The following is a 20,611-nucleotide window of genomic DNA, read 5'->3' on the forward strand; positions in this document are numbered from 1 at the left end:
CCAGAGGTCCTGAGTTCAATTCCCAGCAACCACATGGTGGCTCACAGCTATCTGTAATGGGATCTGATGCCCTCTTCTGGTGTGTCTGAAGCCAGCGACAGTGTACTCACATACTGTAACATCTCTTTTTAGTAAAGGGTAAAGTTCACCTTGGGTAGTGCTTCTGTGTTACAGTGGAACTGTTTCAGTCTTTAGATTTTGGGGGCACATAAGAACTACTGGTAACCTGGAAGTGGTAGAATGCACTTGTGCTCCCCATTCTCAGGAGGCTGAAGCAAGATGACTAAGATCAAGGCCAGCCAAGGACTACACAGTAAGACCCTCTCTCTAAAAGCAAGAATTTAATAAACAGAATTTAATAAAAATTAAATGAAAAGAACTTCATTTAATTATGTAGAATCAACCTATAATTTCTTAGTATACGTTCTCAAGGTGTTCCATAGTAATCCAAGAAATGTAAGTAGCAGAAATGAGTATGGATATCCTGAGCCTAAATTTTAGTTAGTAGTGTTTCCATGAGAGAACATTTGACATCCACCCTGCCATGTTGTTTTGTTTTGTTCTGTTTGTAATTATTGTGTATGCCTATCTGCATGGGGTGTATGTGGAAGCTGTAAGATAGCTTTGTGGAACTGGATCTCTCTTTCTACCTTTACATGGATTTGGAAACTTGAACTTTCACAGAAAAGCACCTTTACCTGCTGTGCCACATCACTGGCCACCAAGTTTACAGAGTCTTGCTGTATAGCCCTGACTGGCCCAGGCTATAGGTCAGGATGACCCTGACATCGGTGGTCTCCCTATGCCTGCTTCCAAGCACTGTATTACAGCCATATGCCACCAGCTAAGTGGTATCTTTTGGTTTGGGTTTTATTTTCAAGCATACATAGATCCTGTTGTTAAGATTTGATTCATTCCATGAATATTTCCTGAACCTTTTCCATATAGAATCCATCATAACAGACATTGGTAGATAGATAAACAACCATGACAGTCTGTCTCCCCTTACAAAACCTGCTCTTTTTTTAAAGATTTATTCATTTATTTTATGTCTGTGAGTACACTGTAACTGTCTTCAGACACCAGAAGAGGGCATCAGATCCCATTATAGATGGTTGTGAGCTACCATGTGGTTGCTGGAACTGAACTCAGGACCTCTGGAAGAGCAGACGGTGCTCTTAACCACTAGCCATCCCTCCAGCTTCAAAGCCTGCTCTTAAATATGCACACACACAGGGAAATACACAGAAAAATGCAAGTTTGGGTAAGTGTTCTGAGAAAGAGAAGAACATAGAGTATCCTGACAGTAGTCTTCTGTGAGGCAGGAAGGAGTGGGGCAGAGCAACCATCAGGGAGAGAGCATAAGTGTGAACGGTCACACAGGGAGAGAGCATAAGTGTGAATGTTCACACAGGGAGAGAGCATAAGTGTGAACGGTCACTCAGGGAGAGAGCATAAGTGTGAGTGGTCACACAGGGAGAGAGCATAAGTGTGAACAGTCACTCAGGGAGAGAGCATAAGTGTGAATGGTCACTCAAGGAGAGAGCATAAGTGTGAACGGTCACTCAAGGAGAGAGCATAAGTGTGAGTGGTCACTCAAGGAGAGAGCATAAGTATGAACGGTCACACAGGGAGAGAGCATAAGTATGAACAGTCACACAGGGAGAGAGCATAAGTGTGAACGGTCACTCAAGGAGAGAGCATAAATATGAGTGGTCACACAGGGAGAGAGCATAAGTGTGAACGGTCACTCAAGGAGAGAGCATAAGTGTGAACGGTCACTCAAGGAGAGAGCATAAGTGTGAGTGGTCACTTAAGGAGAGAGCATAAGTATGAACGGTCACTCAAGGAGAGAGCATAAGTATGAACAGTCGAGTGAGCATAAGTGTGAACGGTCACACAGGGAGAAAGCATAAGTATGAACGGTCACACAGGGAGAGAGCATAAGTATAAACGGTCACTCAAGGAGAGAGCATAAGTATGAACAGTCACTCAAGGAGAGCATAAGTATGAACGGTCACACAGGGAGAGAGCATAAGTGTGAACAGTCACTCAAGGAGAGAGCATAAGTGTGAACGGTCACTCAAGGAGAGAGCATAAGTGAGCCGTCACTCAAGGTGAGAGCATAATCACTGCTGATTGACAGTGAAGTCACGAGCACATGCGTAGGACTCTGGTTAGAGGCTTAACATTAAGTGAGCCTGTTTATAGTCTGAGAACATGTCAACGTACTTCAGAAACATAAGGTAAAGTTCAATTACCCAAACATGCATCTCTGTCTTTTTGAAGGTGCTCCTGGCCCCGAACCTACAGAAGTCTCTCTCCTCTACTTGGGAGATATAGAGATCTCAGAAGAGGCCACCTTGGTGGAACTGAAGTCTCAGGTCAGGCCCCTTCCCACATACTTTGGTGTTGATATGGCTTCTTCCAGGGAGATATTAATTAATCTGTTCTTCTATTTCCTCTTCCCCCAATTACAGTCTGTCCTGATATGGCATGTGTTAAATGCCATGGTCAGGGGTAAGTACCAACAGGCAGCCCACATTCAACACAGGCACTTCTGGTATCTGTTGGTGCTGTTGCCCGGTGGTTCCCACTCACACAGTTCCCACAGGCATGCTGTGCTTGTGTTTGGATGGTCCTCGGAAGCTTGTGGCTTATGTTCCTTTTGACTTTTGAAGAAACATGACTTCGTGAATCATTTATAAAGCATCCCTTTATCTCTTCATTTACACTGTTTGTACATTGTGATCCACTTGTTAAGTGTCATCAGTTCCAAGCTGTGTTGTATGGGTTTTCCTTAGTCAACAGAGAGCTATCTGTGTTAGGATCCTAACCTGGACGCTTTGTTGTCTTGTGTGTCACATCTCACCATACAAAATGGGAAGGCTGGATGATGGATAGCACCCAGTGATGAAACGGTATCTTGTCCTCTTAGACTGTGGTGGACATGCAGTTACTAAAGGGACAGATTCAGGACCTAGTTATGACCTGCAGTGGCCTCTTTTGTGTCCCCAGTGAAAGAAATAATCCTACTTAAGAAAAACTCAAGTGTCATTTCCATGAAAACAAATGGGAAGACCTTTTTATTCCTTGTACTCAGTTGAAAGATAAAAGATGGCCATTTTTAGGTGAAAAACTGAACAAAGGCTGCTTTCTATACTGCATCTCCAGTATAAAAGGTGCTTAAAGCTACCTGCTCCTATAGAATTAGAGCAAACAGTATGGGCCTCCTGTTGGAGCCATAGTGTTCTGTCATTGAAGAACAGATTATATTTGCAGACTTGTGTTCATGTAGATAGCTAAAGATGAGCCCCTGCTTTATCTGAGCAGGTTCTGTACATATGAGTCACACCCATGTAGAATTGGTTAAGTGACTTTGTAAAAACATGATTAAGAAGTTTTTCAATTCTAATGTAGTGGCACATGCCTTTAATCCCAACACTTGGGAGGCAGAAGTAGGTAGATCTCTGTGAGTTCAAGACCAGCCTGGTCTATATAGTAAGTGCTAGGACAGCCAGGACTACATAGAGAGACCTTGTCTCAAAACAACAAACAGTAGTTTTTCCGCCATGAATGCCAGTACCGTACTGTAATATACGGTGTCCAAGAGGTTGGGCAGGAGGATTATCCAAACTGGGCTGCAGAACAGGAGCCTGTCTCAAATTTTAAAAATAGTAAAATAGGGTTGTTTTTTTTTTTAACTTGGATTTTAAAATAGAAGGCTCATTTTTCTGGTCTATTTCAGTGAAAGGAATATGAAAAGTACCAGGATATACTTCATTTAAGACAGATATTTCTGTAATGTTTTGACTTTTTAAGACAAGATTTGATGTATCCCAGGCTGGTCTAGAATACAAACATGTAGCTAAGGATAACCTTGAACTCCTAAGTCCTCCTGCATTCTGCCTCCCAAGTGTTGTGATTGTGGGCATGTCCTACCACAGCCAGCTCTCCTGTAGTTTCTAATAGATTGAATTACTGACACTGACAGAGAGGTGCTCATCCCTCAACCATGTAGTGCTTCACTCAGATGCTTTCAGGCACCTTCAAAATCAGTGGCAATATGTCTCTTCCTTTTTCTAGGCCATGGCCTTGCCTTCTGTTTCCAAGCTCGCTGTCCAGTCCACAGCCCTGCTTAGAGTCTGGACAGTGGAGAGCAAGCGCCCCAGCAGGCTCTTGCGCACTAATTGGCGGCAGCTCAAGTAAGTGTCTCTGGATTCCTGGCCACCCTCCTGCTGCCACGGTAGGGATAGAAAGCAAGATGGGCCTATAAGGGAAGCTGCCCCATGAGTCTGATTATCCCAGGAAACCATCCCTAGGAACTAGTCAGTTGAATATGCTTCTTGTCCCAAGTTAACTCGGGGAGAACATCAGCCTCTCCATACTAAGACCAGACATAGCACTGTGCATTTTCTCTGTGCTCATGACCACATGACCATAACTTGAAGGACTTCAGAGTGATGTGGAAGTTAAAGTGAGCCCTCTGATATTCAGGACACATGTGACCAGCTGCTCCACCTCCAGAAATCTTTAATGGGTGTGTATGGAGCATTTGATTTCCTTTGGCAAAAGCTGCCCTAACACATTCTTTCATGTCTGTCTGATTATCAACCAAAAAGCAATACAACCAACTGTGGCCATCTTTAGATGCCATCTGCTGTCTGCCATCTTCAGAGCTGGGCCTTCCTGTGTAGTGGAGTGACCCAGTGTCCGTGCAGCATCCGCCGCAGTGTTGTAGATGCTCTTTGTTTCTGAAAGCCTGAGTGCCTGTGGCTGCATCATTCAGAAAGCACTCCTTTCCTTCAGGAAAATACTTGGATTTGGGGCCTGGGGATTGCAGAAAACCCAGTGACTTACGCAGTTGCTCCATTTCAATTCCCAGGGAGTACAGACTGGGCCGGAGAGCAGAGCTCTGTCTAGAGCTCCTTCAGAAGGAGGAGGACTTGGGGTAAGGAAGTTTGCTGCACATTTCCCACAGAGTGGTGGCTTTCCTGAAAATGTAGGAGCCTGATCAGAAGTGTGCCGTTTCCCCTGCTTCTGAATTGTCCCACAATTCTGGGTGTGACTAAAGCAGGAAAGCACCATAAAGCCAGCCTGGGCTATCCAGCAAGAACCTGCCTCAGACAAACAAACTAGATTGTATTCTAGAGATCTGTATGGCTTCCCTATGACTCACTCTGGGGTAACAGCAGCAACTGTTAGTTTTTCTGTCATACTCAAGGTGTTCCTGAGCCCTTGACAACCTGAGGCATTAGCCACACAGCCCTTCCCAGGGCCTGTGATTTACAGTGCCGCCCACCATTCTGCCTGTCCTGCTTCTTCCCAGTGTCTGCTAGTGAGACACCTCTTCCCACTGTGTGCTCAGATGGATTCCAGGTGTCTGTCTCCTGGTCTGGGACATAAGTGCCTATGAGAGCAAACACTATGTTCACTTCTTCATTTCTACACCCTCAAGACCTACAATCTTATCTGTGATGTGGTAATTATTTATAGCCTAATGAAGCACCCAAAATCATCTGTAATCAAAGTGTCATGTGTGTTTTTCACATGGGAAAATGTGTATACAAACTTTATGAGTATCAGTAAGTACTTGCCTTTCTTCTCCCCATTGTAATTGAGATTGCTCTTACTGTCTTACTGTTCTGGAAAACTTGTCCTTCCATCCAGGCCTGACCCTCAGTCAACCCCAGTGACTTTCTAAGAGCATTTCTATAGGCAGAAAGATCAGGAACCAACTTGTGTGGATACTTTGGATCTCTTAAATGTTTCATCTCTGTGAAAGCTTTCTGGTGGTTTCTGGTCCCATATGCAGAGCTCATGAGTATTGATTTCACCTGTAAATACACCATGAATATTAATCATTTAGATGCTTCCTGGTTGGCAAATGAAAATGGGTCATCTTGCTCACAACTTTTCTAGTGCTGTGATTGCTAGTAAAACTGCCTTTTCCAACACACTTATAATCTGTACTTTATGCACATTAGTGACTGTCCTATGAGTTTCTCAGACAATCTAAATGGCTTTGACCCCCTTTTAGGGTGACTTGACTCTAGATAATATGCAGGGCTTATGTGGCTTTCACAGTGGAGTAGCCTTGTGCCCCTCAGCATGTTGCTGCAGGAGCTCTTCTGCAGACTTGGGGAGGGGTCTCCACCTCCATCTGAGCACCTCTCAGGATCTGGAGAAGGGTAGGGAGCCTTGCCCATCACACTATGCAGTATTCATCTTTTCTGTGCTTTTGCCCTGTGTCTGCTTTGCTCTTCTGTAGCCCCCAGGATGTACTACTGAGGACACAGCTACGCATCCCTGGTGAGAGAGCCTACTCCCTGGCAACAGACCTGGTATGGGACACCACCAGGGGATGGACTGCTAGCTCCTTGAGGCAGAGAGTGGCTGACTTCTATTCTCTTCCTGTGGAAAAAATCGAAATTGCCAAATATTTTCCTGAAAAGTTTGAGTGGCTTCCAATATCTAGCTGGGTAAGTCGGACTTTCTCAGAGAAACCAGGGCTGACTGACCTGATATTAGAGCAAAAGTCTTTCACAGTGGCAGAGAGTCCAGTGAAAACTTCAAGTTGAATTTTATTGATTTGATGTTCCAATAGAATCAGCAAGTTGCCAAAAGGAAAAAGAAGAAAAATCAAGATACTTTGCAAGGGGGACCATATTACTTGAAAGATGGAGACACTATTGGCATTAAGGTGGGTTAAAGTGAATAATTTATCACTCTTCCGGGGACAGTGCTTAGAGGCACTCAGGATGGTCCAGACTGCAAGGGGTTTCTGCTGTGAGACCCAAAGTCCTTATGAGATTGTCTAAGACAAAGCAGCACGTCAGCAGGGCCTATAGTAGTTCCCTGTGTGCCAAGTGTGTCTGTGACAGGATCAAACAGGATCCTTATTGAGGAACAGAAAATCATTGTGAAAGTATTGAAGGCACAAGCACAGAGTCAGAAAGCAAAATAAATATGGAATGTTTTTAAGTAATAAAAGTTAAGACTTAGAAAAAAGTGAATTTATAATTTTGAATCAAGGATCAAATATTTCAGAGAAGCTTACCAGATAGTCTCATTTTACACAAATTGTTTCAGAGAGTGAATGAGAAAGAAAGATCAATAATTCATTGTGTGAGGATAACAGGTAGACCCTGAGACCAGCACTATCAAGGACAATAATAAAGGACGTAGCCGGCTTGCTTATGACCATTGTCCTTGTTTCATTTCCCATCATTCTGATAAAGCATCCTGACAAAAGGAACTTAAGGGAGAAAAGGTTTATTGCAGCTCATCATGGTGGAGAAGCGCAGTGACAGGAGCTTGTCAGGATGTAGAGTAATGAGATGCATGCTTGCTGCTCAGCGCCTCCTCCATTCTGTACAGCCCAGAGAATGATGCCACACACAGTAAGCAGGTTCCCACCTCAGTTAAGGCAATCAAGACCATCCCCCATAGGCATGCCTCTCTCCCAAGTGACTCTAGATTCTGTCAAGTTGACTGGTAATATGAACCATCACACCCAAGAAATAAAAATCTAACTCTAAATAAAATACTATCAAATGGCTTGGCATGGTAGCTTACACGTGTAATCTCAGCACTGAAGAGTTGGAGACAGAAGGATTCTCAGTTTTCAGGCCAGTCTGAGCTTTAATAGCTGAGTTATTTTTATTCGTTTGTGTGTGTAGCTGTGACCACCTGTGCATGCAGAGGCCAGCGGAGGATGTTGGGTGTCCTGCTCTGTCTGTCACCTTCTACTTCATTCTCTCACTGAAGCTGGACCTAGGCTGATGGCCAGCAATCCCTGGTGGTCCCCTCTTAAAACAAAGGCTGCAAGCATAAACAAACATGCCTGACCTTCCCACATCGTTTCTGGAGTTTTGAATTCAGGTTCTCATGCTTGAGCCATGAGTACTCTCACCTGCTGAGCATCTTCCCACCCACAGGAAGGACAGAACATTCTCTACAGAGTTGTCTTCTCATCTCCACGTGTGTGCTGTAGCATGCACGTTATGCATATGCCCCCCACATATACAAATAAATATAGATACTGACTGCAAAAAATTTAGAATTTTTTGAAAATCAGTTAAGTCTGACTATCTTCTTTTTCTTTTTAGTTTGGATAGTTTACTATCTGCCTGTTCTAAATGTAGGCCAAACTGAAAACTTTGGTCTTTATTGCTTTGATATGTAGAATCTCCTGTTTGATGATAGTGAGGATTTCAGCACAATCAGAGATGACATTGGAAAGGAAAACCAGAAGCGGCTAGCTCTGGAAAAAAAGAAAAGGTAAGTCTAAGACTTGGCCATGTTCCACTCAGTGCTGCCAGGGATGAAGACCTGGCATACTCACTACCTTGTCAGACACCTCATCTGATCTTCTCCAGAGCCCTAGTTGTCACCCAGCAGTGTTCCACATCAGGCCCCATCATCTTCATCCCTATGCAGAGCTACAACACTGTGAATTGGAATTACTATCACCATGTTCTGTGTTCGGCCGGCACCTCCCATTTGCATGCTATGGAATAATGCACCCTCACCAGCCTGCACTGCTTCCCACTTTCTCCCATCTTATCTTCTGATACTTAATGTTATTACAGGCTTTCAGACTCAAAAGCCACCAAAGGGGTTCAATGTGAGTTCGCCTTCATAAGGGACCAGCATCACTGACACCTACATACCGTTTCAGAGAGCATGCTTGTCCTTCGTCACTGACAGCCCATCACAAGTGGTGGGAGCATGGCACTCTGCTGCCATATGTGAGTGAACTTCATGGTAGCTGCTAACACAGATCCTGGGATATCTGTAGAACATGTCTCTAAGCACAATGGCTTGGTCAAAAGCTATGGTTACTGGTATAAATATGCCTTCTGGTAGAAAAAGCCAGCAAGCCAATACATACATAGGTAAAATGTTCAGTTAAGCTCATTCATCACTCAAATGTCAATTCAAACCACTACTCATCCATTAATGACGCTGAAATGATGCCACACTGGTGAGAAGACAGTGTCTAGGTCTGTGGCTTTGCTAGCACGTACAGAGCTGGAACGCTACTTTGGAGGTGCTTCCTAATACTGGGGAACACACACCTGTCACACAGCAGTACCCTCACAAACTCACTTTTAGCATGATACACAAGAAAATGCGGTGGCCTGAGCTCAGCCTTAGCGTGAGTCTCACGGAAGCCATCTGCAGAGGGTGCAGTACATTGTAAATGCCAGACCCAGGAGCCACAGTACCATGACTGTGTGTTTGGAAGTCACAGTGAAGACGAGTTTGCTAAGTGGTCAGAGTGGTGGTTCTCTGGGTCCAGAGACCGAGGGAGCAAAAGGGAGCTGCCTGAACTGTCACATAGGCATGTGGGTATGATTTGGGTACACTGTGACTGTTAAGTTTTCAACTTAAAATGTGAGGGAGAAAAAGGTCGCTCTGCTGTGAAATGATTGTGCACAGCTGCCTATAACAGTGTATAGCCAGGACGTGGGGAACCCCATTCTCACATGACAGTAAACTGGGGCCTAAGATGAGCAGTTGAAAAAACATCTGTCCAACTTGCAAACCCCATTCTACCTTGAGCCCTAGTATCTGGAATTCATTTGGGAGCCATTCTAAGCACTCTCAACACAGGGGCTGGAGAGGGCCCTTGCTGCTTTTGCAGAGGACCTAACTTCAGTTCCCAGCACACACATGTAAACGTGGTGGTTTACAACTATTTATAACCCCTGTTCCAGGGGATCTAGTGCCCTCTTCTGACCTCCACACATACCAGGCATGCAGGCAAAAATACTCATGCACATAAAAATAAATCTTAAACAAAAAACAACTAAATAAGCCCCTCACCCATGATTGTGTATCAATGATACCTTCTGTCTCCCACAGCCGAGAAGTCCAACGTGCACAGAGCAGCGATGTGATGCCCACCAAGCCCCGGGGACCAGAAGCTTCTCTGTCCATCCATGTTGCGAGCTTCAGATAGCCCCTGCAGCAGTATGTCCTGTGCTCCAGATAGAACCATCCTGTCAGTTCTGTGACAGACACCTTGTGGGTTTATGGTGGACAAGCTGGTTGCCTCCACAGCCAGTGATCTCAAGCTTTGTGACAGGCGAAGGGATGGCACTTCTCAGACCAAGCAAATGCACCCGATTGCTAGCTCTGTGACACAGCAGCTGCAGAGCCAGCCCAGACCCATACACTGCTAACCGGAACAGACCTCCCACACCTGGCCTCAGTGGCCTCTTTCCAGAAGGTAATACTTCTGGGTAATGGCAAGTTGCTCAAAGAGGACAAATCTGATAGGTAAGCCACAAGGTCAGTTACTTACCCACTGGTGAGGTGACCAGTCAGTCATCTGGTTCTGACACCTCACTGAAGCTGCAAGGAAAGGATGTGTGTCCTGACTTCATTCCCAGTTCCAGCCCTCAATATGCCACGTGTCTCCTCTTGGGCCAAATTCAAAGTAGGACTTCTAAGCCAGCTGTGAATGGCTATATATGGCACTCACTTGCTCTTGCTGTCTACCACCTATACACTCTGGCAAGAGGCAGGACCATAAAAGAAGCCCAGCACAACAAATCCAGGCTCCCAGTTGTCCTGGGGAAACTGAGGCCTCTTCTCAGTCAGCACAGGTAACTGACTGAAGAGATTTGGTATTTATGTACTGTAATTAACACACTACTAGAACAGCATCTATTACTGAACTGGCAGGTTTAGGACCCTAGGCTGACTTAGCCTATTAAAATATTCCTAAGAGGAGTTGTCAGGGCATCGGATTCTTACCAGCTCTTACATGTCTTCATGTAACAGAACTGAGGTGGTGTAAGACAAAGAAAAAGTTTCTCTGGCCTGGGCTTCAGCTGGCCCCTGCTGGCTTTTCACATTGTGGTGTAGCTCTACTGGCTTCTCTGGAGCTGATGCTTAGCAGGTAATCCTGCTCTTCCTGGTCTTCCCAACACCATCTGCCAGAGTCCGTGTCATGTTAGGTGACTGCTTCTATTGAAGCACATGTATTCTAAGATGTTGGACTTGGACTACTTACCTTTTCTGGCCATGTCCTTGTAGCTACACACCAACGGGTTCTGGGAGACCCAAACAGTAAACATTACTTGACCACAACTGAGTCCTCTGGGTACTAGCTACTGTTTCGTGTACTGTAACTGACATAGTTCCTTAGTTTGTCCTTTCACCCCAGCCTCTGGCAATACATACTGATACACTAGCTCAGACACTTTGCTTTCAGGAAGCCAGAGGCTCCCTGACCCACTTAGTACCTGGAGGAGACAGAAGACATGCCTCAAGTGCTGGCTACACCCTAAGTCTGTTGACAGGCTTTTCTATTTGGTTGGTTTCTTGTTTGTTTGTTTTTTGTTTTGTCTAATTGGGAGATAGAGTAGACAAAACAGGGGAAAACACTAAGATTTTATTAAAGAAAAAAATAAACCATTTTGAAGTTGCAGTCCTCAGCTCTGTCATACACTATTTTCTGCTGCCTGAGGAACGGGTATGGCTTTTTCTCCACGTATACTCTAGACAGTCAATAAACATGACATATTAGAAACATGACTATATTACAAACACTGATTTGGAAACGAGTATATTTTGGCTTAAAATAAATGTAGACTCCTGGCAAAGTGTACTGAAGAACTGGCTGTTGAGTGGTTCTATTTACTATTCTGGGGAATAATATCTGGCCAGGGCCATGGTGGTAGGTTCTATGAATTTCCTAACAATCCAAAACTGGTTTCATAGCTGCTAGCTTCCCTCTAGGTCAACAATACCAGAACCGCCACACTACCTGCAGGAGCACAGCAGTCCAGCAAGCTAAACATCAATGTGTGAAGGTGATTGACGGCCCCTTGACAAGGAGCATGGATGGCAGCTGTTGTCCAGAAGTCTTTGTTGTTGCTAGTGACTAACCCAGAGCTGTGCTAGCTGAACTACACATCCAGCAGACCCCTGGACAACAACAGCTCTGTTTTGCTTTACAGCCACCAAGTCAGCCTATCTTCAGAACAGTTAGCAACTGTCAGCACAGGAATGAAGACAGGAATGCTGACTGGAAGATCAAAAACAGGCTTATTTTATTATACACAGAAGAACTTATTTACAACTCTCTGATGCAGACTATGTACATAACAATACAAGAGGCATCTGCTCCAGATGGTCACTATAAATTAAGATTATAAATATGAGGGGTTAAGTTAGCCCCACCTGCAGGCACAAAACCTTTACTCCAATTCCTTGGGATCCTTCATTCTCCCCTCTCCAGAACTCTAAAGAACTGCTGTGGGATTGGGGGGTCGGGTGTTGGGGGTAGAGTAGTGATGGCCAGAACACATCTGTGGAGAGCCCATGGCCACCTGGCAGGTCCCTCCAGCACTCAGACTGGACCTCTCACTTTTTTGTTAACAACAATGATTTCTAACACCCTCATCCAATCATGAAGCTTTCTCAAGAAGGCCACTGCCCTCAGTTGCTTCTCAGGACCCTAGTCACCTAAGTTTCAGCTGGTCTGGCTGGTACAGGCTCTGAATTATCTGAGGTTATCCCTGTTTCCACATTCTGGTCTACACTGACTACTCAATGGGAAATAGAATCTCAGGTGGAAAAATATTTCCATTCCGGGAGGCAGCAACGTCTACACACAAGGCAGAGATTCTCCCAACCCACATCTGAGATACAATGGATGGCTTAGGACAGAACACAGCAGGAATTACATTGTAGGCTCCTCTCCATACTCCACTCTGCTGACCAGGGCTCTCAGATCTGTCATCAGTAAAGGGAAGATGAACAAGGAATCTAGTCTGTAGAACAAACAGCAGGTCAACCTTGCCTCCCTGCTGGAGCTGCTGCAGACTCTACCCAGTGTCCAAGTTCAGCACTTCCTTCCCATGTCAGACGGGGAAGCACTGGCAGAGTTCACAGACCTGTAATCTCTGGTGAAGACCACAGACCAGCAGCCCTCCTCCTTGCAGGGCTGAGCTACAGCCCCTTCCAGCCGTTCCACAAGTCCCTGTGGAGGACTGCTGTCTCTGAAAGTAGAGAAGGGTAAGTCAGTGGCAGTGAAGCCCAGAGGTCTTCACCTAGGAACTGGCCACAGGATGTAGTTTGGGCCTTGGGGAGCTTTCTGCCCCCAACAGTGCCACCTGCGGTCTCAGAGCCAGTTCTGCTCAGCACATAGTGGCAGGGCAGCAGCAATGGTCAGAGGCCTCACAGGCACCTCCTGGGACAGCAAACCTCACAGCAGATGAGAAGCCACCCAAGATGGCTCCAGACTGCCCCTACTGACTATTATCCCGTGGCATATGTCATTTCCAGCCCCCCAGGAAGCCTTGTCTCCACAGGAATGCTAAGTCAGTGTTAACTCATATCCTTATCTGCCCCAGACTAGACTACAGACACCCGTAGCATCCTGAGGAGATGGGCTGTCCACATGCTCACAGCTCCGAGGACAAGAGGGAAGAGAACCAAGTGTCCTGAGGCCTGCCCTAAGCAGGAAGGCTTTCCTTCTTCCTCACAGACTATAACAAGCCTGGAAACACATCCATGCCACTTTCAAACCAGGAAAGTAAATAAGCTTGTTTTTAAAACAATGAAACCTTGTGAACAAAGGGGGCAACAGCAGTGGGCTGCCTTTGCGGGGCTGCTGTAAAGAAACACAGAGTGGGTAGCAGGCACAGAGAACATTCTGGTGAGGGCCACTGAAGCCAGACCCAACTCTGCTTCTGAGAGCCAATAGAGGCAGAAGATGGTACAACCCAGTATGACCAATAAAGGACACAGAAAAGGAGTGGACAGCACAATCTGAGCATGTGCCCCAGGTAAGACGGTTCTTCAGGGGTGCCAGGTCCTGGGCAGTTGGGCTTCATTCACCACATTCCCTGTGGCGCACAAGGCCCCACAAGGCAGGTTAGCAAGAGCCACAAGTGAACCTGACACAGTCTGCCCCAAATGACTGCAGCTAGGAAAGTATTCTCAAAGGTAGCTGTGTTGGTATGTTCAAGACTCCAAAGCTGTTACCAACGGGCGTCCGGCTTTCTGTCACTAACAAAAGGAATAGCACCATGAGAAAGGCCAGGGGCTGAGTGCTGGCAGTGTCCTCCCTGGGTCTCAGTCTCGGGAGGAGCGGAGGATGCAGGCAGAGAACGCAGAGGCTAGGCCTCGGCGGCAGGGGAGCTCCGGCTCAGCTCCTTGATCCCACAGAGGATCCTCTTCATATGGCCCACTTTGGTCACACCAAGGTCCTGCAACAGAGAAGGAAGACAGGCAACATGGATATTTGGAAGAGGGCTCAGGCCAGAGGCTCTACAAATGGGCTGCCACCAACAAGCTTTCTCAGTCTCCTTTTCAAGTAAAAACTAGGAAAATGAGCAATGGATGAAATAGAAAGGAAATCAGCACAAATGTCAGTCATGCAGACACCCAATGCACGGTTCCTGTGTCCTACAAAGACTACTGTTGTGAGGGACAGCCAGCAGACAAAGAACAGAGGCCTGTCAGCAAGTGGGTGGTGTTGGGAGAGCTACCAGTTAAGGAGGCCCCCATGGCCTTTGGACACAACCAGAAGCAATGCCCACCCAGAGACAGCTCTGCAAGGCTGAGCAGGCCAGGGCTTGGCTATGTGAGTCAAGTGCAGTGGGTGCACCTGACCACACATGCACAAGGATGGGAGGATGAACCACCTGGCCCTTCTCCCTGTGAGGTGAAGTGGCAGCAGCTGCCCTGGAGCCAAGTGATTGCCTGTGAAACCAGCCTTGAGAATGCAAACTCTTCCATCTTCACTCACGGTGGAGCATTGTGGGCCAACAACCACTAGAACCTAGAACTTGTCAGCTAAACCTGTGACCACAGGGCAGTATCCTCCAGTTTCTAAAATTAAGGTTTTGTGTATAAGAAGACCAAGGCTTCTCCTCCCATCATGTCTGCACCTGGCCTTGCTTATTTGTATCAGAGGGAATCATCAAAGACCTGTGTACCTTGGGGCACACAAAATGCTCAAGAAAAACTGATGACCAGTGATGTTAGGATGCAGTCAGGGAAAAGAACATAGTTGAAAGGAGTGTGTAAAGTGCAGGTGTGGGTTCTGGGAAGACACCTGTGAAGTACCTTGAGGTCCCTCCGCTCCAGGTGCAGGAGCTCAGAGCCCCGGATGTCGTGCCGCGTGAAGATGTCCTTATACTCACAGAGACTGAGGTGCTCCAGCCAGGCAGCAACCTCCTCTGTCCCCCAGAGGTGAACTGTCAGAGACGGAAAAGCACGAGTGCAGTGAATGCCCAGAGCCCAGCGCCAAGTAGTCAGCAGCCAACACCAGGACACCCAGCAGTGCTACCCAAGATGCATCCAGCAGCCAACACCCAAGACATTCCAGCAATGCCACCCAAGATGTCCCCAAAAGCCAGAACCATCACCCAGCCACAGACACTGTGCTCCAGCAGTATAAAGAAGACAAGCGAGCCACCCTCCTGAGGGGCATGCACTGCAGAAGTGCTGATTACTCCTGTGGGTAGGTGACCAGCCTTTTGGATATCTCTGTGTCCCAGAGGAATTAAACAGCACCAAACAAGGGGACATCTTTGTGACTAAAGCCAGTATCTCCTCCAGCTTCTAGAGGAGCTCACAGCTGGAGCACTACAGGAGATGTACAGAGACTTAGGCCATGCAGAGTCAGATCCACCATCATTCACATAAACCAATTCTAGACAAATATGCAAAGACAAAAATAATCAAACAGGAACTTCCCTGAATGGTAGCAGATGCCACACCAATGCCATACCAATTACAGCCCTGGCCTCTAAAGGTGCCAGACACAGTACTCAGGGCCAACCACTGAGATACATTTAAAGACCCAATTCACTGATCCAAAGGGAAAAAAATGTTCTTTAGCACCATTTCCCATTGATTCTTCACCCACAATCACTGGTGGCCTGGAGGGCCAAGCTTAAGAACCTTGATCAGTGAGTCAATTAAATGGGAATCAGCAGCCTGCTAGAGGAAACAGGCACAGAGAACTCCAGCAGTCTTGAGTCTAGAGTTTTGTGTCTCCAAATTCGTCTCGTCATTCCTGTTGTCCTCCCAACTTCCAGCCCCAAATTCAGGGTAGGCAGGTCAGCTCAGCTGCCCATCACCCCACAGTCTCCATGGAAGGTGTGTTCAAGCAAAGCATGACATCAGTCAGTACCCAGATAGAGAGGAAACAAGCAAGGTACGGTCTTACAGCTATTAAGACAGACTAGTATAGCCAAGGTTACTAGGGATTATAGCACAAGACCAAGAGAAAGAGCCTCACTGTTGAGGAGAAAAGCAGAGACCAGGAGAACTGGGCCTTGACAGCCAGAGAGAGAGACACAAGAGAGGGGCAGATACCAGGGCCTCCTAGGTTACTGTGAACTTCTTTGTTCTTATTATTTTTCTCCTTTTTAAACTTGGTCACAAGGCGGAATTTACCACTGCGGCTGCGTTTAGTAAGATCCAGCATCACATTCTGTTGGAGAGACTAAGAAACACAGAGTCAGAAACTCATTGCCAAGATCTAATCTATACTTGGGGGTTGGGAGTAGGAAGAGATACTTTGTTAATTAAATGTTTTATACTCTTATCTGTTCTTCTACATTTGTATGGGTACCTAGGGAAGTGGCGTTATACACGTAGTTGTGAGTCGCCTGCGTGATGGCAACCAACTCAGGTCCTCCGGTAGGGCAATATGTGCTCTTAAACACTAAGCCATCTCTCCAGTCCCAACATCTTCATCCTTAACTTTTACATATTGCTGTCAAAGGTTCCAACAGACTAAGCTGGACAGAGGTAGTGTTTCATATCATTTATCTCCTGTAACTATGTTAAAGAGGACACTGTTATAGGAGGCCAAGATGACTTTTTCTCTTGGCTCTTTCTGTTCCATCTCTAAGACACCAGAATCCCAGAGGCAGCTTAGGTTTATCCTTGCCAGATGCTTCCCTCTTCTGTCTCCTGCTGTAGGTGGATTCTATCCAGGAACAGGATGCCCTGGGTCCCTGTCTATTTAAACTATCAGATAAGCAACAATTAAGAATCTCTTAAGTACCCATAGATCAAACTGAATGGGGAATGGACACACCAACTGAGTTCCTGTCACCAATCTCCAAGAAGCTGCCCACTGCTCCTCCATCTCTTGCTACCTGCTCTCCTCCTCCCCTGCTCCACCCCTCCACCCCAAGTCCTGTCTGTTTCAGAGTCAGTGAGGACCCATTCATCATGGATCACTTTTCATTGGCAACTCTCAATTCCTTCCTCCATTTCTAAATTTCTCCCTGCCTTGAAGGCCATTTTAGTAGAGAAGTCTCCAGAAGGCAAACTAGCTGCCTCAATTATAAAGCCTCAAGGATTACATTGCACACAGGGACTAATGGCATGAGCCACTAAACCCTGTAACCATGTACAGGACCCACATACCTCTTCCTCACCAGGCTCCATGGGCTGGCAAAGCCAGGGAGTGTCTGTCAGCTTCTTGAGCTGCCGGTCCATCTCAACTAGGGCAGCCCCGAGCCGTTCCTTCTGAGGGGGATCCAACTGCTGCTCCAGAGGAAGGGAGAGAAAAATAGAGCTATTAAGCACAGCAAACCTGGACCAGCCAAGCAGGTGGGTAAGACTTAGACCAAGAACCTTGATTGCTATAAAAACTTAGCAGAACTGAAGCTAAGGTAAGGCCTGAGCCCAGAATGTCCCTTCCTTGAGGAACAGGTAAGGACGGGTGGACCTCTGCTCTGGCTTAGAGAAGCCACATGCAGCAACCCTAGTACCTAGCCAGCTGCAGTCCCTGTGGGTTCTGTCACACGCTCCTTTTGCACAAGCATAGGAGGCAGCTAATGTAACATCTGGGCATTCAGGACAGTACCTCTTTGGTGTGGAGGGTAAGACAGTACTAGTCTGAGGGTTTCCAGCAATACTCTTCCATGTCATATGCAGGCTAGCGGCCAGCCATCTGAGCAAGCTCCTAGGGCCCAGCAACTCCCCCCACTCCCACCCACTGAACTAAGGATTAACTCAGCAGCCAGTTTCACATGCTGAGTGGAGACAGGTGACAGTGCAGCACACCGGTGTTATGACTGGCACCTAGCCACAGACACTGTTAAAGGCATCTTTAATATCTGATAACACCCTGGCTGGCTGAGACGTTGTCAAAGAGTTTGGCTACAACCCAATGGCCAGACTACATGGTTTTGAGCCCCCTTTCTTCAGGCTCAGGACCCTGGACTGAAAATTGCTATCCTACGTGTCTAGCACACTGGACATACACCTCACATACAGCCAGAACCCTCCTGTTGATTATCAGCTCACCAGGGCCATCTTCCCAGCCAGCAGCAGCTCTGTCTCACTGCGCAAGGCTCTGATGTTATTCACCATCTCCAGAACAAAGCCACAGTTCAACCCCTGAGAAGAACACATGCATCCATATGAAAGGTCAAGAGCTGTAAAGGTGAGGAGCCAAACCCAAAAAGACTAAGTACCTCTGCAGTTCTGGGCTTGCCGTATACTCGCTCCATGGCTTTGGAGCTGGCATTGACAGCATGTGCGAGTTCCTGTTCCATGTCTCTGTGGGACTGTGCTATTTCCCGAATGCTGAAGGAAAGAGGCATGTGTCAGGCCTTATACACTGCTTATGAACACATCCAGAGGACATATGCAATGGGGATAGTATGACACACCAGTGGAGACAGAAGCTTTGCCATGATGACCTCTCAGTAACAGCCACAGGCATATCACATCCCAATAACAACAAATAGTGGACTTTTATGGGAAATCTAATACCAAATCCTAGCTTTTCCAGGGAGAAAAATATATAAAATAAAACCTCTCATAAAATGGAAAGCAAGCAAACAGCTTTGCATGCAGGCTGGCAATCAATAAACTCGGGGACACAGATGCTGCACTATGCTGAGACACTCTGGAACTTCGAGTCAGACTCACCTTTGGAGAGAGAAGCCTGGTGTGCTGATGAGCTCTAAGCCACACCAGCCTGGGGAAGACCAAGAGTCAACCAGGGATATCTCAGAGAAGCTGGGGGAGGTCGGCTGGGACAGAGCATGCTGGGAGAAAAGCTAGAGAGCAACCTGCACATGCTGTGGGAAGCTACTTGTGGCTTTCAGAAGACTGACCTAGTAAGCATGCCTTCCCAGCAGCCAGGCTTCCTGGGCTACCAGGAGCTACAAGGTGACAGAGCCACAGTTTCTATAACAAAGAGCTAGAGGAACATGGCTGGCATGAAAAGGAGCAGAATGGGGTTGTACCAGTATCAGCTGCTTGCCTAGAGACAACAGCATGGAGGCACAGGTGCCTAGAGATGCCCTCAAGGACCAAAGAGAAACTGGCCTGCTAAGCAGCCTGAAGCCTCTCTGCTCACCAGAACAAGGCAACTCTGTTCTTCCAGGAAGAACACACAGAGAACCCATAGCCAGAGCCAAAGAAAAAGCCAAAGAGAAACAAGATATGGACAGCCAAGGGCACTCCTGAGAGCTGAGAGGGGCTAAGCTATTGAAAGGACAGAAGGTCTAGAGAGGCCAACGGAGCAGGGAGGAGCCTACAGTGGCAATGCCACAAGGACAACAGCAGGTCTACAGACCATTTGTAAACCACAGCTAAAACAAGAAAAAGCCTGTTGACTTTCCTGTATAAATACCAGAGCAGGGTGCACACTACTCTCTAGAGCAGTCTGTGGCCTTTCTCAGAAACCCAGCATGAGATTTAAAGCTTTAGTGGCTCAGAAAAATCCCTGTGCATCTTACGTCTTCACTGTGCAAGCCTGAGTAATAAACAAGAAGACTAAAGAACCAAACTAAGCCAGGGAGGTCAGGCTCAACCCCCACAGTAAAGCAGACCACCAAACAGGACCAGGCCACAAAATCTGCAAGGTCTAAAGGAACACAGCAGAGCCTACCTGTGAATGAGGACCCCTGCTGCCTGCCCAAACTGATCCATCTGGGTAGCTTCCTCCTCAGACAGGATCTCATGGTGCAGGGAAAAGGATGGTGGGCGGGGCAGCTCACATTTCTGTTTGTCTTCCCAAGACTTCAAGGTGTTTTCAAAGGCCTGAGATAATTGGAACCCAGGGTCAGACTTCCTCCTGTGCCCTCCAGAGGGTAGGCACACCATCTACCCACAGCACACAGTGGTTCAGCAAGGTAAAAGTTATGTATGGAAAGGATGTTAATTTAACTTTGTGTCTTTTGGAACATGTCTATATAACCTTAGCTGGTCTCTGTCTCTAGATTACTGAGACTACAGGTCACACCACTATGTCAGTTAATTTCTTTATGGTGAAGAGAAATCCAAGAACAAAGATGAAACCCCTTTGTCTCTTTTATGAATGTACAGATGAGCCCATGAGGAAGCCACTGGTAACCCAGACCCCCCAGGCCTTGTTGGCAATTGCACTTACCCTGTCTCTGGTCAGAGTCTGTGCCCTGTTCTTGTGCACAATCCGAATGTACCCAGGTGGCTGGATCCAGGCTTCCCCATCCACCTGCACAGGCACGCCCTCATCCCCCAGGATGGAGATTTTCACTGTGCGACACTGAACAGATGCCATACTATTATTCCCATGCCAGGAGACTTAAAGTACCCATAGGCCTTGCTTCTCTGAGTGTCT

The 20,611-nt window shown here is 46.8% G+C and overlaps 2 protein-coding genes across 16 annotated transcripts in view; one reads left to right on the forward strand and one right to left on the reverse strand.

Annotated features, from left to right (window-relative positions):
• The window catches only part of Usp40 (ubiquitin specific peptidase 40), a 73,986-nt gene extending 62,352 nt beyond the window's left edge, over positions 1-11,634 (forward strand). For 6 of the 10 annotated variants that reach the window (XM_034521717.2, XM_076914835.1, XM_076914837.1 and 3 more), the window contains 7 exons: positions 2,290-2,384; positions 4,087-4,205; positions 4,886-4,951; positions 6,272-6,482; positions 6,608-6,703; positions 8,189-8,283; positions 9,874-11,634. In XM_034521717.2, coding sequence (XP_034377608.1) covers positions 2,290-2,384; positions 4,087-4,205; positions 4,886-4,951; positions 6,272-6,482; positions 6,608-6,703; positions 8,189-8,283; positions 9,874-9,970 — 779 coding nt within the window. In that variant the 3' untranslated portion in view covers positions 9,971-11,634. Of the gene's footprint in view, positions 1-2,289; positions 4,206-4,885; positions 4,952-6,271; positions 6,483-6,607; positions 6,704-8,188; positions 8,284-9,873 lie in introns of those variants that run through there. The other 4 variants (XM_034521719.2, XR_004608553.2, XR_013104598.1 and 1 more) reach the window with 4 other exon arrangements.
• A 413-nt stretch (positions 11,635-12,047) lies between these two features.
• Dgkd (diacylglycerol kinase delta) overlaps positions 12,048-20,611 on the reverse strand; it is a 90,378-nt gene continuing 81,814 nt past the window's right edge. For 5 of the 6 annotated variants that reach the window (XM_076914841.1, XM_034521721.2, XM_076914843.1 and 2 more), the window contains 8 exons: positions 20,402-20,536; positions 19,901-20,052; positions 18,474-18,585; positions 18,304-18,396; positions 17,419-17,538; positions 16,354-16,483; positions 15,097-15,227; positions 12,048-14,234 (listed from right to left, as the gene is read on the reverse strand). In XM_076914841.1, coding sequence (XP_076770956.1) covers positions 14,145-14,234; positions 15,097-15,227; positions 16,354-16,483; positions 17,419-17,538; positions 18,304-18,396; positions 18,474-18,585; positions 19,901-20,052; positions 20,402-20,536 — 963 coding nt within the window. In that variant the 3' untranslated portion in view covers positions 12,048-14,144. The remainder of the gene's footprint in view (positions 14,235-15,096; positions 15,228-16,353; positions 16,484-17,418; positions 17,539-18,303; positions 18,397-18,473; positions 18,586-19,900; positions 20,053-20,401; positions 20,537-20,611) is intronic. The other variant, XM_076914842.1, reaches the window with a different exon arrangement.

Source organism: Arvicanthis niloticus, chromosome 17 (genome assembly GCF_011762505.2).
Source record: "Arvicanthis niloticus isolate mArvNil1 chromosome 17, mArvNil1.pat.X, whole genome shotgun sequence".
NCBI classification, from domain to species: domain Eukaryota; kingdom Metazoa; phylum Chordata; class Mammalia; order Rodentia; family Muridae; genus Arvicanthis; species Arvicanthis niloticus.